The following is a 22,008-nucleotide window of genomic DNA, read 5'->3' as shown; positions in this document are numbered from 1 at the left end:
CCAACTCAATGGCTGGCCGAAATTACATCTTCATCAGGCAAAACCTGCCTTTCCTAATAAAAAAATACTTTTTGTCTCATCTATACTGTTATATCTTGTACAAAAACATTATTTAATAAAGTTATCTATTTAAAGTCAAAGAATTTGCTACAGGCTGTTATTATTTATTTATTTGATCTTTGAGCCAAGCTTGTTATTTCTTTTAATTCAGTGAAACAGATTTTGCACTTTGTCTGTTACAGTGGCACACAGAGAGCGATTTTTCCTTTTTTCTCCTTTTTCTCAGAGCGCACATGTGCCAATTAAGTTCCTACCTCAAGCCAGTGTGTGTCTGAAGTCAAGCAGATGCTGCTTTATTTGATTTTACCATATTTTGTCACGACTTTTGAATAAATGTTCTGAAATCTGTGTGGAATTGTCATTTTTGTGATAGCAAATATACATACAGTGCTTAACAAATTTATTAGACCACCACCCAAAGTAAGGATTATGCCACAGCTGCCCTAAATTAACAGCATTGGTAATTACCAAAATCATTCTTTATGTTTCTGCAATGGTTAATACATTAATATGTAGAAACTCATAAATCCAAATTATATTTTTAATGCTAAAATATAGTTATTATTGTTATCCATGAATTTTCAAATTTACTGATTTACAAAAAAAAACTGAAAAAATAGTAAAGCACATTATTATTCTTGATTAATATGTCAAATTATAATTATTTACTTGCATTCCTGAACAGAAAAATTAGTTCTATTGGTTGAATGTTATGCTTGATTAATTTCTGACTTCTCAGAGAAGCCCAGTGAGCCAGCTCAAATTTGGGTATAAAAAGGTGAATTCCGTTTGAAATTCCTCATTCCTGTTCAAAATGGTAAAATGTGGAGAGCTCACTGAAAATGAAAGAAGGTGGTCTAATAAATTTGTTAAGCACTGTATTTATATGTTGTTGTTTTTTTTTTTTAGATTTGTTTCTAGGCCTTTTCGTGCCTTTATTTGGATTGAGAAGGACAGTGGATAGACTCAGAAACAGGGGCGAGAGTGGGGGAGAGACATGCGGCAAAGGACCTTAAGCCAGATTCGAACCTGGGCTGCTCGCGTATATGGTCGCACCTTCACCACTCGACTACCAGCGCGCCCGGCAATATTGTTAAATAAAAATACAATTCCTGGCCAAAAAAAAAAGTCACCACCTGGATTTAACTATAAGCAAATAGGTACGAGCCTCCTATTGGATAATTACTGCATGGGTGATTATCTTTCAGCTGGCAACTAGTTATCTAACCCCAGCTGATGCAATGAGTAACTTCTCATTTCTTAAACAACCATGTTGAAAGACACATCCTGTGGTCGTGGAAAAGATGTTAGTCTGTTTAAGAAGGGTCAAATCATTGGCATGCATCAAGCAGAGAAACATCTAAGGAGACTGCAGAAACTACTAAAATTGGGTTAAGAACTGTCCAACGCATTATTAAAAACTGGAAGGATAGTGGGGAACCATCATCTTCCAGGAAGAAATGTGGATGGAAAACAATCCTGAATGATCGTGATCGGCGATCACTTAAACGTTTGGCCAAATCAAATCGAAGAAAAACAACGGTAGAACTCAGGGGTATGTTTAATAGTGAAAGTAAGAGCATTTCCACACGCACAGTATGAAGGGAACTCAAGGGATTGGGACTGAACAGCTGTGTAGCCTTAAGAAAACCACTAATCAGTAAGGCTAACCGGAAAAAAGGCTTCTGTTTGCTAGGGAGCATAAAGATTGGACTCTGGAGGAATGGAAGAAGGTCATATGGTCTGATGAGTCTAGATTTACCCTGTTCCAGAGTGGTGGGCACATCAGGGTAAGAAGAGAGGCAGGTGAAGTGAAGCACCCAACATGCCTAGTGCCTACTGTACAAGCCTGTGGGGGCAGTGCTATGATCTGGGGTTGCTGCAGTTGGTCAGGTCTAGGTTCAGCAACATTATGTGCCCAAAGAAAGAGGTCAGCTGACTACCTGAATATACTGAATGACCAGGATATTCCATCAATGGATTTTTTTCTTCCCTAATAGCACGGGCATATTCAAGATGACAATGCCAGGATTCATCAGGCTCAAATTTTGAAAGAGTGGTTCAGGGAGCATGAGACATCATTTTCACACATGGATTGGCCACCACAGAGTCCAGACCTTAACCCCATTGAGAATCGTTGGGATGTGCTGGAGAAGGCTTTGCGCAGTGGTCAGACTCTCCCATCATCAATACAAGATCTTGGTGAAAAATTGATGCAACCCTGGATAGAAATAAATCTTGTGACATTGCAGAAGCTTATCGAAACAATGCCACAGTGAATGTGTGCTGTAATCAAAGCTAAAGGTGGTCCAACGAAATATTAGCGTGTTCGACCTTTTTTTGGTGGCGACTTTTTTTGGCCAGGCAGTGTACATGTTACATGGCAGACATCCTTGACGCTATTGTTGATGCAGCAGTTCAGATAGCCTTTATGGTTATTGGAACAAGTCCATTAGATTCTCTGACCTGAAAAAGGTTGGATTGGACACAAAAATCATTTGTCTTTCTCTATTAGTAGCTGAGTTATGGCGAAATTTGTCTTTTGCGGCAGCCATCTTAGGCGCCATCTTGGTTAAAGTCTAATATGCAACTGCCTTGGACAAAATTACCTTCACTTGCCATTTTAGTGTCCAAAAACCTAGACTTGGAAAATAATTGTGTTTTTTTTATTCAGTTTTTTAACCCATTACAATAGGACTCAGTTTGATGTGTCGGCCATTTTGGATTTTTGCTTGGCCAACGTTTTTTTTTTTTTTTTTTTTTTTTAAGTAGGCTTTGAAGAGCACATGTACCGAATTTCATGCTTGTATCACCATTTGAACAATTATTTCACTTATCTGCTCCACTATAATACCCATAACACATGAAAAGATAGACAAGATCTCACTTTTTTACCTGACAAGAAAGTTTTTTGTGAGTTATAAGCAAGAATAGTGCTGTTGCTCACAAAAGACCCTTCAGATACCAGCAAAGCTTCATTGTTCTTCAAAACTTTTGTAACAAAATTAAATGATGGAAAGAGAGAAATGTAGCTTTTCCAGTTAATGTAGGGAAAAAGAGACAGAGAGAGAGTTCAGGCTGCATGACATCAGGCCCTAACAGGGCCATAGTGTCCTCACAGCTCAAAATTGAAGGTTCTCAACAGAGCCTGAGCCTGAGGAGAACCTGCAGGCTCACTCTGAGAGGGATATGAGTTTCATCTGGGTGCTAATTGTGGTTTATCCCACAATTGGTACAAACTCATTAAAAAAAACCAAACAAATAAAATACAGTTATCAAGTCAAATGAATGTAAAATGTTAGAACTCTCACTTTTCTTCCTTTCCACATTTGCTCTATTTGAAGTAAAAGCTTTTTCAGTCAGAACCTAAGCTGACACGCTAGATGGATGTGTTTCACACATCCATCTGGGAAAGCTTCAATAGGAAACGTTTGAGAAAAGGCAGAGGATTTGAAAAAAACTTGTGTGTGATTGGATGAACTTTCTATCATATCTCTACAGGCCAATCAGAGCAACAAAACATGTGAAGTAGCTATTGAGCCGCGTGTGCGCAGCTGAGGAGGAAAAACATGAAACATGGCGATTATAGACAAGTACCAGACTTTTGTAGTTTTTGCAAAGAAAACAACTCACTGCTGTTCTTTGTTCTTCTTTTAACAAAGAAATGTTGTCAAGTTCTGATAAAACTGGCGCTTTAGCAGCGGGTGCTGATCAGGAAAGCATAAGGCAGGAAGAGAAGCTGCTAAAACTCAGAGCAGGCCAGGCATCAGTGACAACAGCATGACATTGTTACTCATGTCCGCCATCTCCTGGTGTAAAGTGGTAACAGCGCAGACCTCCACCATTAGCCCTATCTCCCAATAGTAAAGAATCCTTTAAAAATTCCTGGATCCAGACGGTGATCCAGATCACTCCCAAAATCTAATCAGTTCTTCCTTATGCCATTTCTGACATTTCCTGAAAATTTCATGAACATCCGTCCATGACTTTTTGAGTTATGTTGCCAACAAACTAACAAACAAATAAACAAACCCACCTGATCACATAACCTCCTTGGCGGAGGTAATGAGAGATTTTGACTCAGCAGATGATGACATGCCTTCTACTGTGGATATAAGGAGATGCCTTTGTGACCTTGGGTACACAGAGGAACAACTTCTACAGATGAAGACTCAGTGGGAAAAAAGACAGAGGGAAGAAACTTGAATAGTGACTGGTTAGCAGTAGAGATCCTGAATTACCTGGTGTAGGTGCATACACTGTGGACCCATGCCCACAAACAAAGAGTGCAACAGCTTTTCAGCAGTTCTTCGGGACATTTATGATTGAGGATAGCAGCTCAAAGACTACAGCAGTCTGCATCACTACCCACCCAGAGTTCCCTGCCTTACTGGATGCTGGTGTTTTACTGAACAGATCTACTTTAACTTTCTGGAGATAAATTGGAGAAACAAACCCCGACCAGAAGAGCTGAATGAAAATTTGTCATTCAAAATAAGTTGATGAAAAGACAAGCTCAGTCAGCACGATATGTTGACCTTCTGGAAAATACTGTGTCAGCTGTTGAAGTGGAAAACTGAGCAGAAGTAACTGGTTTAGTTTAGTTTCATTTGTTGTTGTTTCCTCTGTTGTAGTCTGAAGATCCAAACAGCTGTTTGGGGTGGAGGAAAGTGTAGCCGCAAGACATAGCTTGCATTGCAAAATGGTGGTAAACACAGGGTGGAAAATAGCATGTTTCAAAATTTTCTGATACAGATATACAATTGAGCCAACCTTGTTTTTTGGATCATCTTTAAAATGGGCCAAAAACTCACTAAATTATGCGATGATTTTGATTTAATTGTAAAACTAAAATGAGTATGTGAAATGATCAGTAGACATTCATTCAAATAGATGGCCTAGGTTTTTATATTTAAAGGTTCTGTGAGGATTTTTCTTATATTGATACCTGTGACCCTCACAAACAAACAAGACCAGCAGTGACAAAATTATGTTTGTGTTTTTTTTTTTTTAATTGAGTGAAATCGCTCTCAGGGTAGGTGTCAGACAAAGCAAGCTACAACAACAACCTTTTCTAAAAAGATTTCCATGCTGATAATTTATTGCACATTGCATGCTAGACATCCTAAACAAAGATAAATAATTTTGTTGTGAAACACCTCTGACATCTGAGCAGGCAGGGTTGCACGGTGGCACAGGAGTTAGCGCTGTTGCCTCACAGCAAGTAGGTCACTGGTTCGCTTCCTGGTCAGGGATGCGTGGGTTCTCTCCAGGTAGTTCATCAAAAACATGCTCATTATCAAATGGTGACTCTAAATTGGCCATAGAGTGTGAGTGTGCCTGGTTGTCTGTCTCTATATGTCAGCCCTGCAATTGACCCAGCTCACCAACATTAGAAAAAACTTCATTTTGAATGAGATTGAAAGCAGTCCTTAGAAATAGATGCATCATATGACAAGGTTTACAATGACTTCTGTATGAATTTGTAAGCCCTTCTTACTGAAACACTCTATACTTTTATGAAGGACTTTTTAAAGTGTGAGGCAGCTTTACTCATTTGTGCACTGTTATCAACAATCAGTCTTACTTTTTAAGTAGCCGTGTCAGCTGTTTTGAATGTGCAGCTACAGCTGGATAGCTGCAGATTGTGAAACGTCCTCAGATTGGATAAATGGACACTGGAACGGAAGGATAGATTAAAGAGAAAGAGATAGAGGTTACAGAAGAGGAGATAGACAGACGCCTACATGCCTTTCAGCAGAAGCCTGTGCCTAAATAACGGGTTGGTAGATCTGCTCCTCCCTCAGAGGACAACGCCTCCCGAGACGCTTATACAAGACTGTGATGAAACAATCCATCCTCAGTCCTCAAGGATTAACACTGAGCACATCACACAGAGGGGAGACTGCAAAGAGTTTAGTTTTTACAGCGGTTTGATTTTGCTGAGCATGCGTCTGCACGGGTAAGTGGATTTATGTAACTCTGGTAGCATTTCTTTTCTCCTCTGGTTCATTTAGCTGGAAGCAAAGACCGCGACACCATTTTTGTTTGGTTATCAGTGAACTCTGTGTGCCTTTTTTTCGACCATGCTTTATTTCACGACGTATATCGTCGTCGAAGATGTAACGTGAATAAGTTTGATGGCAGAGTTGAGCAAACTAGCGGCCCTGTGTGTTAAAAGTATGTCAGTGTAGATAGAAAGTCATTTAGATAGTCTACACTGAGATACTGTAGGGAAATATTGACAGAATTCATCAACAAATGGATTCTATCTCCGTATTGTTATATGATGTCATTATTCTAAAGTAAGGCTTCAGTTTTCAGGACTTGATGTACTTCAATAACCCCTTTTACAGCCTCACACTGAACTCCTCTACAGGAGAGTAAAATAGCAGATAGCACTGTACACATGAAAAATATACAATAACTGCACGTGATTATATGCAGTGTATTCAGAAAGCATTCAGACCCCCCCTTTTTCCACTTTACTTATGTTGCAGCCTGATGCTTCAGTAGAAAAAAATCTATGTATACTCTCATTAATCGACACGCAGTACCCAATCATAACAAAGTGAGAACAGAATCTTAGGTATATATTTTTACAAAATGAAAAACTGACACGTCATATTTAAATAAGTATCCAGACCCTTTGCTAAAAAACAATCCCTTCAAGAAATTTAGCTCAGGTTCCTCTCATCTTGTTCATTGCTGAGATGTTTCTACACCTTGGTTAGAGTCCAGCTGTGGTAAATAAAGCTAGTTGGGCATGATTTGGAAAGGCACACACCATGAGATAAAAGGAACTGCATGCAGAGATCAGAGACAGGATTGTTGCATGGCTGAAATTTTTTTCATTGCACTGAAAGTTCCCAAGGGCAAAGCGGCCTCCATGATTCTCAAACAGAAGAAGTTTGGCACAACCAGGTCTCTTCCAAGAGCTGGTTGCCCAGAGAGAGAGGTGACCAAGGAACCTGATAGTCACTGACTGAGCTGCAGAGATCCTGAGTTGAGATGGGACAAAGTTCCAGAAGGACAACCATCACCGCAGTCCACCACCAATCTGGGCTTGACAGAAGCCTCTCCTCAGTGCAAAATGCATGTAAGCACACTTGAAGTTTGGAAAAAAAAAAGAAAAAAAGCACCTGAAGGACTCCCAGACAGTCAGAAACAAGACTCTGGTCTGATAAAAACCAAGATTGAACTGTTTGGCCTTAATTCTAAACCACCAACGGTCCCCACCCAACCAGACCAAGCTTGAGAGGATTTGGGACGAAGAATGGCTTAAAGTCCCCATATCCAAGCGTTCAAAGCTTGTTGCATCATATTCAAAAAGATTTGAGGCTATAATTACTGCCAAGTGTGCTGAGAAAGGGGTGTGAATTCTACGTCAATGTGATATTTTAATTTTCCCTTTTAAATTAATTCATAAAAATGTTTAAAAACTTGTTTTTATTTGTCATGGTGGGGTACTGACTGTAGATTAATGAGAATAAAAAATGAATTTAAAGGACTCTAGCATCAGGCTGCAACATAACAAAATTCTAAAGATTAAAGGTGGTCTGAATGCACTTTGTATTTTAAAGGATCTTGCTATTAAGTGTATCAAATGTAACTTAATATCAAACATGTTTTTCATTTATGCATGGCATTTACATAATGCTGAAGTGAAGGCCATAAATACTGTTGATTCTGCTGTGCATTTACTTCGTAGTCAATTTTAAATCTCTCATTTTTAATCTTTCAGTGCATTGAGGGTTTTGGGAGCAGTCCTTTTGGTTCTGCTGACTGGCCATCAACAATGCGTCTCAGCTACTTATACTCCTCCAGAGGCTATAGAGAACAATGGCACCATGTTTGCAGCCTGTAAAATGAGACCCAGTAGTACTCTACCTGAAGGTCTCCTCAAAGTGTCAGGCCAGGTGCTGTTCAGACAGGTAGAGCATGAAGAACTTGCAATCCTGCTTCGGATTAATGGTTTCCCCAAAGAGGGAGATCAGGGGCCCAGAGCGGTGCACATCCATCAGTATGGAGACCTGAGCCAGGGCTGTGACTCTACTGGAGGACACTACAACCCGAAGGAAGTGAACCACCCAAACCACCCTGGAGACTTTGGTAACTTTGTGCCCCATCAAGGGAAAATCAGTGCAATGATAACGTCCCAAGCTACACTGTTTGGAGGGGAGTCTGTGATTGGCAGGGCTGTGGTGATCCATGAGAAGGTCGATGATCTGGGGCTCGGTGGAGATGCAGGGAGTCTGCTACATGGAAACGCTGGTCGCAGGCTTGGCTGCTGCATTATTGGGATCTCCTCTCCCAAACTGTGGAACATGCAGCATAAGCAGTTTACCAGGAGGCTGAAAAGAAATTAGTCTTTGCTTTAAATTCAACCAAGAGTTATCTACATATATGGATAACCAACTATCCCATCATTGATAATCAAAATGTCTTTGCCTTTTTCCTGAAATTATGTTACAACTGGGTCAGCAAATAAATAAGCTTATGACAGAAAGTATTACACAGGAATTGTTTTAATTTTTTTTATTTTCAGTTCTGCAGTTTGGCCAAAATGCACCAAAATGTGTCTTTAAAGTCTATGCACCCATTCAATAAAAATACAGGCATTTTAATTGTGCTTTAAAAGTGCTCAAGAGCAGTGGTTCACCTGGTCTCCTAAATTACAAATCACATCCCAAATTTTCAAAACATCTCAACTATACATATTTATTTAATGAAGTATGTTGCTGTTCTAATTTTGGATGGCTCAAACATATGATTAAAAAAAGAGATGCAACAAAATAGACTTTGTACCTCATTTTGCCATGATAGCATGTAAATTTCTGCCAATTTTCCAGAGATCTTGTGGAATTACCACATTATAATGGGAAAAGCAGATTTGTTACTCCAAGAAATTGAGATAAATGAGTTGAAATACTGAGAAAAACAAATTTTCCTGTTATCTCTGTAAAACAGTAAAATAAAATGTATGGATGTACAGTGCTTAACAAATTTATTAGACCACCTGTCATATTTGTCTCAAAGACCATCCACCATCATGAAGTGCTTTAATGCAGACTCTTTCATTTTCAGTGAGCTCTCCTCGTTTTACCATTTTGAACAGGAATGAGGAATTTCAAACTGAATTCACCCAAATTTGAACTGGCTCACTGGCCTTCTCTGAGAAGTCAGAAATTATTCAAGCATAACATTCAACCACTAAAACTATTTTTTCTGTTCAGGAATGCAAGTAAATAACTATAATTTGACATAAATCAAGAAATAATAATGTGCTTTACTATTTTTTTTCAGTTTTTTTGTAAATCAGTAAATTTGAAAATTCATGGATAACAATAATTATTATATTTTAGCATTAAAAATATCATTTGGGTTAAAGAGCTTCTACATATTGGTGTATTAACCATTGCAGAAACATAAAGAATGATTTTGGTAATTACCAATGCTGTTAATTTAGGGCAGCTGTGGCATAAACCTTACTTTGGGTGGTGGTCTAATAAATTTGTTAAGCACTGTATATCTGCTAGTAGCCTGAGTACTTCAAAAACTTTGGCTGTCATTTGTCTTCCAGGTAAAAAGTTGCAATCCACTGAAAACAGCTCTGCAACCCACTTTTGGGTCCCGATCTACCAGCTGAGAACCACAGCTTTAGAGGTTTATCCTGTTTATTCTGTTATAAATGAATACCCGAAGGTCATTGGGATGTGGATTATTATTTAGTTTTTTTATCAATACATTTTGATAAGGGTGACCTGAGATTCTTTTTAACTAGAGGGCCAGGTTTGGTAATAATCTGATATTTTTTTTCTTTTTGAACCATTATTTTATTTCAAAAAAAGAAAATGCACCGATTGTAAAATTAAGGGCAGATATAAATGTTAAATAAACCCAACAATTTAGCTGATGGCTAATACTTTTTATTTCATCACTTCTGTTGGTTTAAGACTCCCACAATGCCAACATTTCTCATTTTTGACCATGAAAACAGATCTGATTGGTGAACAGGTCACATCTTCTGCCCAGTAATAAATCTCATCTCTGAATTAGCTGTTGGGTGTGCTAAATGTCGGCATTAAATGGATTGGACTCAACAGCTGAACATCTGCTCCTGACACTGGTTCATGCTCTCAATGTTTGTCAATAGGGCCAATGCGAAACCAATGCATTTCTGCATCCCTATCAAAATGTAAATATTTTACTATTTTTCATCACAAAATATGGGAAGTCTTCATCCTGTCAAACTTAGCTGTATATTGTTGTCATCATATCAAAAACATACTGCGGGCGCCAGGCCCAAACCTCATATCTCCATTTTTCTTCTTTTCTTCTTCTTTTTTTTCATTTGTCAGTGGGGTCAACTGGTTCTAAAGCAATAAAAGTGTCAAAAGATGCTGACTATAACCATTCAGTGATGAACTATTGGAAAAATACAATGAATTCCCTGAACTGAGGTGATTTTGGAGATACAAGGTTTTGGCCCGATGCCTACACAGGCATGTTGACAGGATTTAGGATTTAGCTGAGAGAGCCTTCATTACATAGTTTTTTTAAATTTCACACCCTCCATTCACAGTATCATTTTATCAAACCATATCAGAGATTATTAATTTTGTTAGATTTGACAGTTTTTTCATACACAACAGACCAGGATTTATTTGAACGTTTTTATTTATCAGAAATATACATTTTCTGTACATTGTTTTGTCACATTCAGTACTTACGGCTCTATGGTGCTTTTATCTCATCAGTTAATACAATTCATCACCACAAAAACAAAAAATAAGTTTCTGTGCTGGTATTAATGTTTTATTGTGTTATGACTGATGTCCATCAGTAATGTCCATATTACTCAATCAACTGGAAATGTCTCGTGAACCAATAAATATTTGGTTTTAAAGCACCCATCAATGAAATGAGAACAACTGCCTTCAAGAGAAAATGTAATTATGTTATTAATACATAGCTTATTAGCATGCAGCATTTTGTAACCTTTTATTATTTTTATGATTAGAAAAAAACCTGTGTAGTGATGCAAACCTGCTTGTATCAAACTGGCTTAAAAACAGTTTTTGATGTGCTATGTGTATAGAAATTAAAAATTTCTGCTTTTGGGTAAATTATTGTCTGAGGTATGTTGTTATCAACATGAAGAAGGTTGTTTCTTACAGTAAGAAGGAAGCATACAGTACAGAGGTAGAAAAGCAAATGAGGAAAAGTCAGAATCTAAACCCTTATTCACACGTGCACTAAACGCCTGAAAACTTCCTGTTTTTTTTTTTCTGGGTGAGCTGCATGCGTGAACACAGGCAAACTTGTGAACGCTGTCTAAATTGCACAAGTGCATTAACAACATTTGGAAGCCAATGGTTCCCTCCATGCCCACTCACTTTTACAAATGTTGCCGGTTCCATCTATGTTTCAAAATGTTGCAACTTATTTTTGCAATTTAGATGGTTTCTCTCGTTTGATTAAAATACGAAATGAAAAGCATGATGTTTCTCTGCATTTTGATACCACTGATTTCCAAAATAATGGTGATCTGATCATTTAGAAAGACATCCTCAAGTATCGTCTAATGTTTTTGGACAATTTAGTCAGTGTATGAGTTTTTCTGCAGCTTCCAATAATCAAATAAAAACATTGCCAAACTTGTGTTTTTGTGGCCGTATCAATCAGGTTTCAGTACCATTAGATTTTTACAAGAATCTTGCTATTTTTGCTTTCAGCTAAATAGGATGGGGCCTTACATTGGTTGTTGCCCGGGGCCTCTAATTTACTCAAACTGCCCCTGGCTGGCCCCTATTTCTTCCCCTTTTCCCACGCTAACAGCAGACAGGTAACTGCAGGGAAACGTCTTGCTGCAAAGTATAAGTGTGAACAAGCATGTCAGGAAAATTTCAGGGTAGTTTCCCAGAAATTTTTTAGGAGTGCCTTGGTGGAAAAAAGCTTAAGCAACATCAAATGTTTTTCTTCTGATCACATACTCTTTAAACCCTTTTGATTTCCCCCATATATCAGCCATAATTCCTCTTTTTTCCATTTTTCTCTTAAAATTGTAAAATCAAACTTAAAATCACAGCTCTGCTACTTTCTGGTCACAATGTGAAGTTTTCAACTTAGTGACAGCAGTTTGGTATCAACAAATCCCTGTTTAAACTAGACACAGGCACAAAGAAAGGCCCTTAAACAAATGTTTTCCCCACTTTTAGAAGTAGACAAACAAGCACAGAGTTGTGACCTTAAACCCATCAACAAATTACAGATTTAACGGGAACACAAATTGTGAACCAGACCATATTGCACAAGCTCTGAATTTCTCTTCTGTGTACAAAGAGAAGCAGATTTTTGTTACCACATTGACAAAAAATAATCTCCTGGGTGAGTAATGGTTGTTTTAGCAGAATATTTATGTTAAGCAGTAACATATGTTGCTCTGCTTTGAAGTCTGCACACTTCAGGACTAGTTTAAAGAAGGAGAGACTACATAAGACTCAAAAAGAACCAAGTTAAAGCATTTGACACATTTTGATGTTTTTTGATCATTCTCACTACTCTGACCGAAGGATAAAGTAGTAAGAATATCCTTAACTGAAAGCAATCACATTATGTATTTGTTACGCTATACAGACTATATAGTTGCACTTTCCTCAGATATTCATTCATAAATTACAGATTTATAAATAAGCATCTTAAAAACGGCATCATACATTGCTATTTTTCTTGTTTAGGTTTCCTGCCTATCACTAACATCTGTCTCTTGCTTTGGCTCAGTGTCCTCCAGCTCTTCTGCATAGCCTGCAGCAGCGTATTCACTTCTGCTGATGCTTCCCTCCATTAGAATACACTCTGTTTCAACAGTTTCCACCTCTTCAGAGTGTTCATCCAACTCATCCTCATGTCTTTCTGTTTCCTCTTCTGTTTGCTTTGAGAGGTCTGACAGCCCCAGTGTCACATCTGTCAATTTAAGAGTGGAATCGCTCTGACGCTCCTCTTCCTTCGACTCATCACTTGTCACTAGTGTTACATCAGCTGTGCTTTGTGATTGGCCAGCATCACAACCCACGTCCTTGTCTGGCGTTTCTATCTGATTACTGAGCAGCTCCTCTTCAGCCGGCTGGGTTGAAGGGGGCTGCTGCTGGCACGCCTCCTCGCTTGATGCAGATGTTGCCTCTTCTTGATGTCTGTCCGCGTCAGCTGGAGGTCCACTCTCCTGGTGTGAGACTTCTTTGGAGCTCCATTGAATTGTTTCCTCAGTCACTTCATCACCTGTGAGAAAAGATGGTTTATGACAGTAGGTTTCAGCTGGTCTAGTCTCAGGACCTTCGACATCTCCTAAATGCGAAATCACAGCCCAAATGTCTGTAATTTTAAACCATTTAAATGTATCTAATGAAAAATGCTGCAGTTTGGACCTTAGATGGAAACTTTGTTTTTTTCTAGATATCTTGAGAAACTAACACATTACAACAGTCAGACTATATGTTGGAAGCTGTTAGGTGTGCAGCCTAAAAATACTGAACAATACTGAAGTCAGCAATATGAGTCACTATCATTTTCCCAAGTTGACCTTACAAAGGTCACCACCTTTGTAATAAGACAGATTGTGAAATTTCATCCCTGCTGGATATTCCTCAGTCAACTGTAAGTGATATTATTAGAAAGTGGAAGTGTTTAGGAACAACAGCAACTCAGCCATGAAGTGGAGGAGTACGTAGCCTAATATCCCAGAGCAAGGTCAAAAGCTTCTCTGTTAGGAAGTCAGATGGGCGTGTCTGGCTTTGGCGGATTGTGAGAACGTTATCTTACTGACTGCATCGTGCCAACTGTGAAGTTTGGTGAAAGAAGTATAATGGTATGGGACTGTTCTTTAGGGTTTGGGCCTTATCTCCACCAGAGGACAATCTTAATCCTTCAGCATACCAAGACATTTTGGAAAATGCTATGCTTCCCACTTTGTGACAACAGTTTGGGGAAAGCCCTTTTCTATTCCAACATGACTGTGCCTTAGTACACAAAGCAAGGACTGTAAAAATCTGGTTTGATGAGTTCAGTGTGGAAGAACTTGACTGTCCCTCACAGAGCCCTGACCTCAACCCAACCAATCACCTTTGGGATGAACTGGAACAGAGATTGCGAGTCAGGACTTCCTGTCCAGCATCAGTGCCTGATCTCATAAACATCTACAGAATGAATGGGCACAAATTCTCCCACAGAAACACTCCAAAATCTTGCAGAAAGCCTTTTAAGAAGAGTGTAGGCTTATCTTATCTAACATTATCTTAGCAAAAACCAGCTTTGTTGAGAGGAAGAAAATGAGAATAAGATATCAGTTGAAAAAACAACAGAACAATAAAATCAAAAGCATGTGTCCACTTAGGGCACCCAGACATCATAGAGAATTTTTTCCAGTAACACTTATTTGGCCCACTGAAAGCCGTTCCATGACCTACTTATAGGACCCTGACCCACCTCTTGAGAATCACTAGTTTACAAAATATTATCTCAACCAAACAGAGAAGAATGAATAAATGGTGTGTTCTTTACACATTAAAGTTACATTTACCTCTCTGTGCAGTGGACTCTGTTGATTCAGCCTGATGAGGATTCAGGATGATTGAGTCTTTTCCTCCTGTTGGAGCAGAACATTTTAAATTGTTATTAAAAAGCTATGAAATTCAGCCATGCATGTGGCTCTACTTGAGGCTGTTGGACCCAAAAGAAATGAGTAATTTGGGAGGATGCAAGAAAAGATGACAGACGACAAAGTGGATGACATAGCTAAAGAGGAACATACTTCCATAAATTCCCAGAGACACATTATAAGTCAGGCCTCCAGGTAGCAAGAAGAAAAAAGGACAGAGGAAAGTATTGTAAGTTATTTAAAACTCTCAGAAGAATTAAAGATTCATTGAAAAACTTAATTTTGTTGAGAAATTACCTGGCAGGCTCCACAGTCCAGACATTTCTAAAGTTTTTAGTTTTGTTTCCAGCTCTGCCACTCGAGTTCCAAGAATCCTGATGACAAGAAACAAACAGTGAAATCTCTCTTTGGTATGAGGGTGAGTTTAATAAGAGTGAAGTGTGAGCTGGAGGAGTACTTGTTGATCTGACGTTGATGCTGAATCACCATGTTCTTCTCATGGATGGTTTCTAGCAGAGCTGTGGCCAGAGACTTGAGGTCTGAGATGGACTGAGGAGTCACTGGCAGACTGCAGCCATTCTCTTCAGAGAGTAACAACTCCTTCACTGCACACAACATAAGACACAGGGTTTAATACAGGCACCTAGTGCTGCCTAAGGAATTTTCTTATTGAACACTTTGGCATATTTTACATGCTTTAATGATGTTGCACATTGCTACTTTTTAAAGACATGCACCTTCTGACCTTGTTTAGCAGATAGGATTCCGGTCAGCGCACTGCTGTTTGCTTTCCCAGCTATTTTAGAGTTTTTTCTACACTCCAAGGCGCTCTGACAGAAAAGTGGAATCATGCTTTTAATGCTGCTGATTGAGGATACCACAGAAACATTCAAAACATGACTCTAGAAGTATAACACTTAAATATTACATGAATAAAAGAACTTACCTTGTACTTTGTCAGATTTTTCTTAAGCAAATTGATTTCTTCTTGAAGTTGACTGAAGCGTTCATGCAAATACCTGAAAGATCATTTGGATCAAAAGTGAAGACTCCTACTTCATAAAATCTTATCAGTACAAACACCTGTCTAGGAAGAAACTTTCAGTTCTTTATATTTAAAATGTTAAAATCATGCTAAATTTAGCATCTTCTACATTTAAGAACCAATACTCTCAAATTTTGTTTGGAATAAAATACTCATAATTTAAGTGAACTTTATGGTATTCTACATTTAAAATACACTGAGAATATGTTCCTTTAATTGTGGACATCCCTAAGATAATCTCTTTAACAGTATGAAGCAGTGGCATTCAAAGATACATTATTTGGACAAAAGTATTTGGCCACCTGACCATTATGCCAACAGGGACTGTGATGACACTATATTCAAATACATGTACTATAACATGCCTTTGGCGCCAAAGGCAACAGGTCTGATTGAAACCCCTAAATTCAATCATTAACAGATGTGGCCAAATACTTTTGTCCAGATAGTGTATGTTTAAGTAACAAACCTGTTCTCCATGCAGAGAGCATCGATGTCTACAACCCTTAAATCATCGTTGCCTACGATGTGGTTCATTTCCACGTTGAGACGATGAGCCTTCTGCTGAAACACGTCCCGCTCAGCTCGAACGTCCTGCAGCTCATCTGTAAGTGACTTCATGCTGTGCTCCAGGACTTCATTCTGAAGAAACACAAAGCACCACGAGAACAACTTATTATCTTACCTATTATCTTTTTTATCCACCTAAAGTACTTTACACTACATTTTTCTCTGTGTTAAACATCAATCAATCATATATTTGGCCAGCTTTCCTCACTGAATTTATGCTGTTTGATCATAATTATACAAATAACCTTCTGTAGTTGAGGAGTGGTTGATCAGAATAAATAATACTGAAAATGATGAAAAACACCAGGGTTGAAATTTTTAGAAGGTCCACAACTACTGCATGTAGAAAAAAGAATAAACATTACAGCATGCACTGAGCTCTTGTTCTCACTTGCTCTCTAGCTCTCTCTAACTGTTGGACCAGATCCTCTCGTTCGTGTGCAGGAAAGTGTCGGGCACCGACCTCCTCGTCTCCCAGCCTCTGTTTGGTGATGGTCATTCTTAGAAGCTGTTTGGTCAGATGCTTAATGTTATTATATTATGGATTGATATATTATCACAGTTTTAATAGTTATCAAAAAGATATTTTGATTTCATTGTAGCATTGTGTAAATAATGACATGGTACCTTGTTGTCCCCCTGAGCTTCCAGCAGTCGTTGTTTCAGCTCCTTCACCTCTTCTGTAAGTTGGCTGTTTGTCTCTCTAGAGTCTCTCAGCAGCTGGGCCAAATTCACCTGAAAGATGGACAAACATGAGGCCACATGAGCAACTTGCAAAGGCTTACATCAGCTGTATCATTTATTTAAGCAAGATCAGCATTAACAGCTGTATAGAACAGAGTTATATTGTCAGTCACTGGTTGCATTTTCAGGTTTGTTTCTTAAGTGAAGTTATTTATTTGGGCTGGCCTTACTCCCTGTAGGATGCCTTCATTTGATTCTCAGATCTCTACTATTAACTGGGCCATTATAGTTTATCCTGTTGCTGGATGAGCCACAACCCTGAACTGACCCCAGGGTAAACCCCTGGTCACCCCCACCCCTTGCCTTCCAACCTACCTCACCCAGTAAAAAGTGGGAGAAAGGAACTGTTTTAAAAGGAACGCTGCATGATCAGACAAGTTCAGCTTGTTGGATAGATATTTTTATGTCTCAAATGTATATTAAACTAAAAAACTCACTAAATATCCCACATATCTGCATTTTGACTTCATTTCAGCTCATAAACTCACCAGGAGACCGCCATAATTTGATCCGCGTCACGTTATTCTGACTTCACGGTTCCGCAGCGCTCCTCTCCGTTGCTAAGCAGTAACCGTTTTTCAGAAGGTTTTGTTGCTTGCAGCAGTTGCTGCAATGAGTTTGCTGTATGTTGGTTTTGTCTCCCTGCTGTCAAAGCTCTGTCATTCTTTTAAGTTTTACCTCAATAAAGCTCCCTACAAGTGACTGATTTCAGTATATAGTGGAAGTGTGCCTGGAGTTTTTAAAAATAAAAGTATTATGTACATACGAATGGAGCTTCTCCAAAGAAATGCTCAAGTGGGCTTTTACTTTGAAAGGCGCAATCCGGAAGTTCTTTTGTTCTGTGTTTATCTTTACCTGAACCGTGTGGAAACAGAAAGCTTGAAAAAGTAGAAGTTCGGGGAACAACTTTGTCAAACAGACACATTTTAGCTCATGGCCTTTATCTGGTTCATCAAAAAAAGGATTTCAAATATTTTCTACCCGTGTGGACGTAAAAATTTGCTACAGCAAGGTAAATATGGCTCTGTATTTATCATTTTCCTGTCTAGATGGATATATAACCGTTCGTGGCACAAATATAATATAGAAGAGACCTCAAATTTTGGAATTCTCCATGCGTGAGACGTGCTGCGTTTCTGAGATGCAGCTCTAACACTGGCTGTCAGTCTGAAACAGGTCACTGCATAGGAGCAGTGAGGATCACACCATGGAACTGTGGTGTCATGGCGCCAGCGCGGACCAAAACATGGCGGTCTCCTGGTTAATTTATAAACTCAAATGACTCAAAATGCAGCTATCTTGTGAGTTTTTCAGTTCAATATATATATGAGAGATGCAAATATCTATCCAACAAGATGAACTCGTCTGATCATGCAGGGTTCCTTTTAAGAATGAATCCAAACTCGTGTTTGAGACAAGTCATTAAGACCATGTGGAATACACACTCATATTTCAGATGTAATTCAGTATGTCAGTGATGACAAATACATAAGAAATGCATCCATTTCTACCAATGGATTTTGTGTATTTCTATTTTTCAAAATAATGTGAGACAAAAAGGAAAATGTTAAACTACAATGTACAAATCACTTTTTTCAGGGCTTGTTTTCATAGACCTAGTCGACTGTTTCTCTTACAACATCAGTTAGCCTCAGGGGGTAAGTAATTTATTCTGTTGTTTTGCAGAAAACGTTCTAAACTCACAGGCAGTGATCACTGAAGCTGTGCTGTGCTCAGAGACACAGCTGGATTTAATTTGTTCAAGCTTTTTATTTTCCCCTCAGAATATTTTTGCTTAAATTTATAAAAGATCAGCAAAGAATTCTGGTAACAAGCCCTCCTACTTCTAGCTATTTGGAACGTGAAGATAAAGCTGCAGAATAAACTTTTATGTGTTACCTAAACTGTATGCACTGCTGATAAAAATATGATGGACAAAGAGCTTCTGCAGGTCAAAATTACTCACCTGATTTCTCTTCTCAGGGGGCAGAGAGGGATCTCCATCCTATTAGACAGAACACAGAATAAATCATGATTAAATCAAAATATAAAGCTAGCATTTTTATCCTCAATTTGACAGCCTTTTCTAACACCAATGATGCATTTTCATGAGCATGTCTTACAATGAGTTCCCTGTACTTTTTCTTGAGTCCTTGGTGTTTCTCTCGGAGTTGGTTGGCCATCAGTCTGAACTGATCTCTCTCCTGCTGACACGTGTCCAACTCTTTAGAGAGAATCAGGAGGGCTTCCTTCTTACTCTCCAACTTACGCTTACAAACCATGAACTGCATGAAGACATGGATATGTCATGAGAAAGAGAGAAAGTGAAAGGGTACTGTATAAGAATTCTGAATGACACAAGCTAGGTAAGTAGTGTTATTACCCACAGCCAGAAACTTTATATTGTTTAAGTTTTTGTAATATTATAATAAAACAGCAAGAAAAATAATTTAAAAAGTATACCACAGTGAAACTTATTTATCAAAAGGGTGTTAAGTTTTACAATTTAAAATTATAACATCAAAAATTCAGATGTTTATATATATATACTTATAAAATTATAAAATTATCAACAGAAAGAGCAACATTATTTCCTGCTGTTAAAGATAAAAAACATGCAATTATATCAGACAGAGGTGCAACAGCCTCACATCAAAGAAGCAGAAACAAGAGTTTATTTGGCATTTTTCTCAAATAGAGTAATCATATAAAATCACGGCATTTCAAAATGGTAAAGGGCAAAATAATTTTTGGGGGTCACAATGATCAAATTTGAGGATTTCTGGCACATTTAATAACTCAATACTATCAATACACAATATATTACTATCTATCATAACACATTTTTGGTGCTGAGCACCAAACATTTTAATGGTTAAAGCAGAATAGTACTTTCTGTCAGGAAAGACTTTTAAACAAGGGTGGGCAACAAAAATTTTAAAGCAGGTACCTGGTAGCCCAGAGATTGGTGAACTGGACTAGTGTCTCACAACAGTACTAAGTTTATGAAGTTACAGTAAGCCAGAGAGGGATCTGGGGCCCTTCTCCATAAAATTTCGAACGCTGAATTAAGGAGAATATCTATGAACCAATTTGTAGTGGAAGATTATCAAAACCTCATGAGATTGGCTAGAAAACAAAGGACAGATCAGAACATGTCTTACTCAAAGTGCCTGCTAAAATGTAAGACCTCTCACTGGTTAAAAAAAAAAAAAAACTTTTTGAAGCCTTAGATTTCAAATGTGCAATTTAAGACTATTTGAGACTTTTCAAGGATCTACAGGAATCCTGATAACAAGAAGAATTAGTTGACATGCTTTTTGCTATGTCTTAACTGAGATGAAAAAATAAATGGTAATTTTGTTAAGACCAACAATTATAATGATAAAAAGCCATCTGGGCATAATATTCATTTAATATATCTTAACCCACGTGGACTGCTGTTACTAACTACAGATGACGTATATCAAAGTAGTCACACCATCATATTTTTCTGTATGAGACCCAAGTGAAAAAAAAACAAAAGTTTGGACATTTCTGCTGTAAAGGTTAAAAATATTTTAATTAATGTGTAATGGACATAAAAAACATTAGAGTTTCACTTTCTTTAGTTACGGATAAAATCAACGTTTCCGTAAAATATTCACCGCGGTATAATTTCTGAGATGCACCTGTATAAGGCACCGTGCACTGCAGGCACAAGAAAAAAGAGGAAATCTACTTCCTTATTTATATCCCCAGTAAACGGATGGAAACTAGACTAACAGAAATTTAAACCTGTTTTCTCTTGTTTTTGTCACTGAGGCTGCAATTAAGAAGCTATAAACAAAATCTGACCAGCATGAAACTACGCTATTTCCCTGCTTATGTGACAACCGTACAGGCTCAGTGGAGACTGTTTGTCCCCTCAGTCTTACCTCGTTCAGCAGAGCCTGCCAGTCACTCTCGCTACGCCGGGACGGATCCATCTCAGTGCACGCGCCGGGGGGGATACAATAAAAAAAAAAAAGACAAAGACGAAAGGTGAGTTTCAAATTAACAACGCCATGCTGGTTTTAGGGGTCACATTTACAGACATTTTACATCATCAAAACGGATTAGGAGATCGAGGAACACAATCTGCATCACTTCCGTGCGGCCGGCTGACGTCACCGAATCGTCACGACGCATTCGGAAACCCTCGTTTAACTGAGAATTATTGTGGTTATATCTTAAGCTCACAATTTGTACGGTAGTAACGTGTATACAATTGATTGGGATGAACAGAAATTTGAAGTAATATTTAATATACAATGCTGACCTTATATTTTACTTGTTATTTCTAAGGTAAATTATCGAAGCGTTAGGGAGGAAATAAATGGATGACCACTACACTGAAGTAGTAAAGTAATACACTTAAAAATAGGCTCATATCTCAGTTAAAGGTCAGTTTAAGGGTCTCGGGCATTTATTTGAGATGACTTTTGATATATTTCTTCTGCATAAGGTAGCATTTTATGATAAGTTATGCTTAATTTAAGCAAAGCATATAAAGCCCTCCTTGGCTAAAAGCAGTACATCATACAGCTTCAAAAGTGCAGCAGTTTAATATATTGTGATAGTTGGCACAGGGGAAAGCCATATATCATTTAGTACTTTATCATTCATTTTTTGAAGTAAACACTATACTTCTGCCCTACTGAAAGACAAACCCACAGAATCAGCAGGGCTCCTAAAACAACTAGGAAATAGTATCCTGGCGTTTGTGCACATCATGCTTAGCTGAAGTCTGACATTATTTTCCATATTATATAGTTCAGTGTGCCCATCCACATTGTTAACATTAGCAAAAAGAAAAAAAGGTCATTCTTCTAAATGAAAAGGGGTTTACTTTTTGAAAAAGAATATATTATACAACCCAGTCATACCTTTATTGGTCACAAGTCATATTGACTGG

At 38.2% G+C, this 22,008-nt stretch overlaps 2 protein-coding genes across 3 annotated transcripts; one reads left to right on the top strand and one right to left on the bottom strand.

Moving 5' to 3' along the window:
• Window positions 1–5,892: 5,892 nt before the first annotated feature.
• On the top strand, window positions 5,893–9,146 carry LOC121508488 (extracellular superoxide dismutase [Cu-Zn]-like). The gene is made up of 2 exons (XM_041785389.1): window positions 5,893–6,022; window positions 7,805–9,146. The coding sequence occupies exons 1-2, from the start codon at window positions 6,009–6,011 to the stop codon at window positions 8,427–8,429; spliced, it is 639 nt and encodes a 212-aa protein (XP_041641323.1). The 5' UTR covers window positions 5,893–6,008; the 3' UTR covers window positions 8,430–9,146.
• Window positions 9,147–9,473: 327 nt separating this feature from the next.
• Window positions 9,474–21,189, bottom strand: LOC121508756 (coiled-coil domain-containing protein 149-like). 2 transcript variants are annotated; one of them, XM_041785827.1, is made up of 13 exons: window positions 20,990–21,189; window positions 19,196–19,357; window positions 19,039–19,077; window positions 16,956–17,063; window positions 16,720–16,836; window positions 16,228–16,400; window positions 15,660–15,732; window positions 15,459–15,543; window positions 15,171–15,318; window positions 15,011–15,087; window positions 14,867–14,902; window positions 14,636–14,701; window positions 9,474–13,338 (listed from the first exon to the last, which is right to left on the bottom strand). In XM_041785827.1, the coding sequence occupies exons 1-13, from the start codon at window positions 21,038–21,040 to the stop codon at window positions 12,797–12,799; spliced, it is 1,677 nt and encodes a 558-aa protein (XP_041641761.1). In that variant the 5' UTR covers window positions 21,041–21,189; the 3' UTR covers window positions 9,474–12,796. The 2 variants fall into 2 exon arrangements, with proteins under 2 accessions (XP_041641761.1, XP_041641762.1); XM_041785828.1 differs by lacking the exon at window positions 14,867–14,902.
• Window positions 21,190–22,008: the final 819 nt, after the last annotated feature.

Source organism: Cheilinus undulatus, linkage group 4, assembly GCF_018320785.1.
Source record: "Cheilinus undulatus linkage group 4, ASM1832078v1, whole genome shotgun sequence".
NCBI lineage: Eukaryota > Metazoa > Chordata > Actinopteri > Labriformes > Labridae > Cheilinus > Cheilinus undulatus.
The sequence above is the reverse complement of the archived record's forward strand: the minus strand, read 5'-3'. Positions and strand labels throughout refer to the sequence as shown.

Bases quoted from the DNA above. Each gene is read 5' to 3' on its own strand.
- LOC121508756 (XM_041785827.1), bottom strand. From the start codon at position 21,040: ATGGATCCGTCCCGGCGTAGCGAGAGTGACTGGCAGGCTCTGCTGAAC. The intron at 15,319-15,458 runs GTCAGAAGGTGC...TGTTGTGTGCAG, and splicing joins AATCCTATCTGCTAAACAAG to TGAAGGAGTTGTTACTCTCT. The intron at 14,903-15,010 runs GTAATTTCTCAA...TGCTACCTGGAG, and splicing joins TGGACTGTGGAGCCTGCCAG to GCCTGACTTATAATGTGTCT.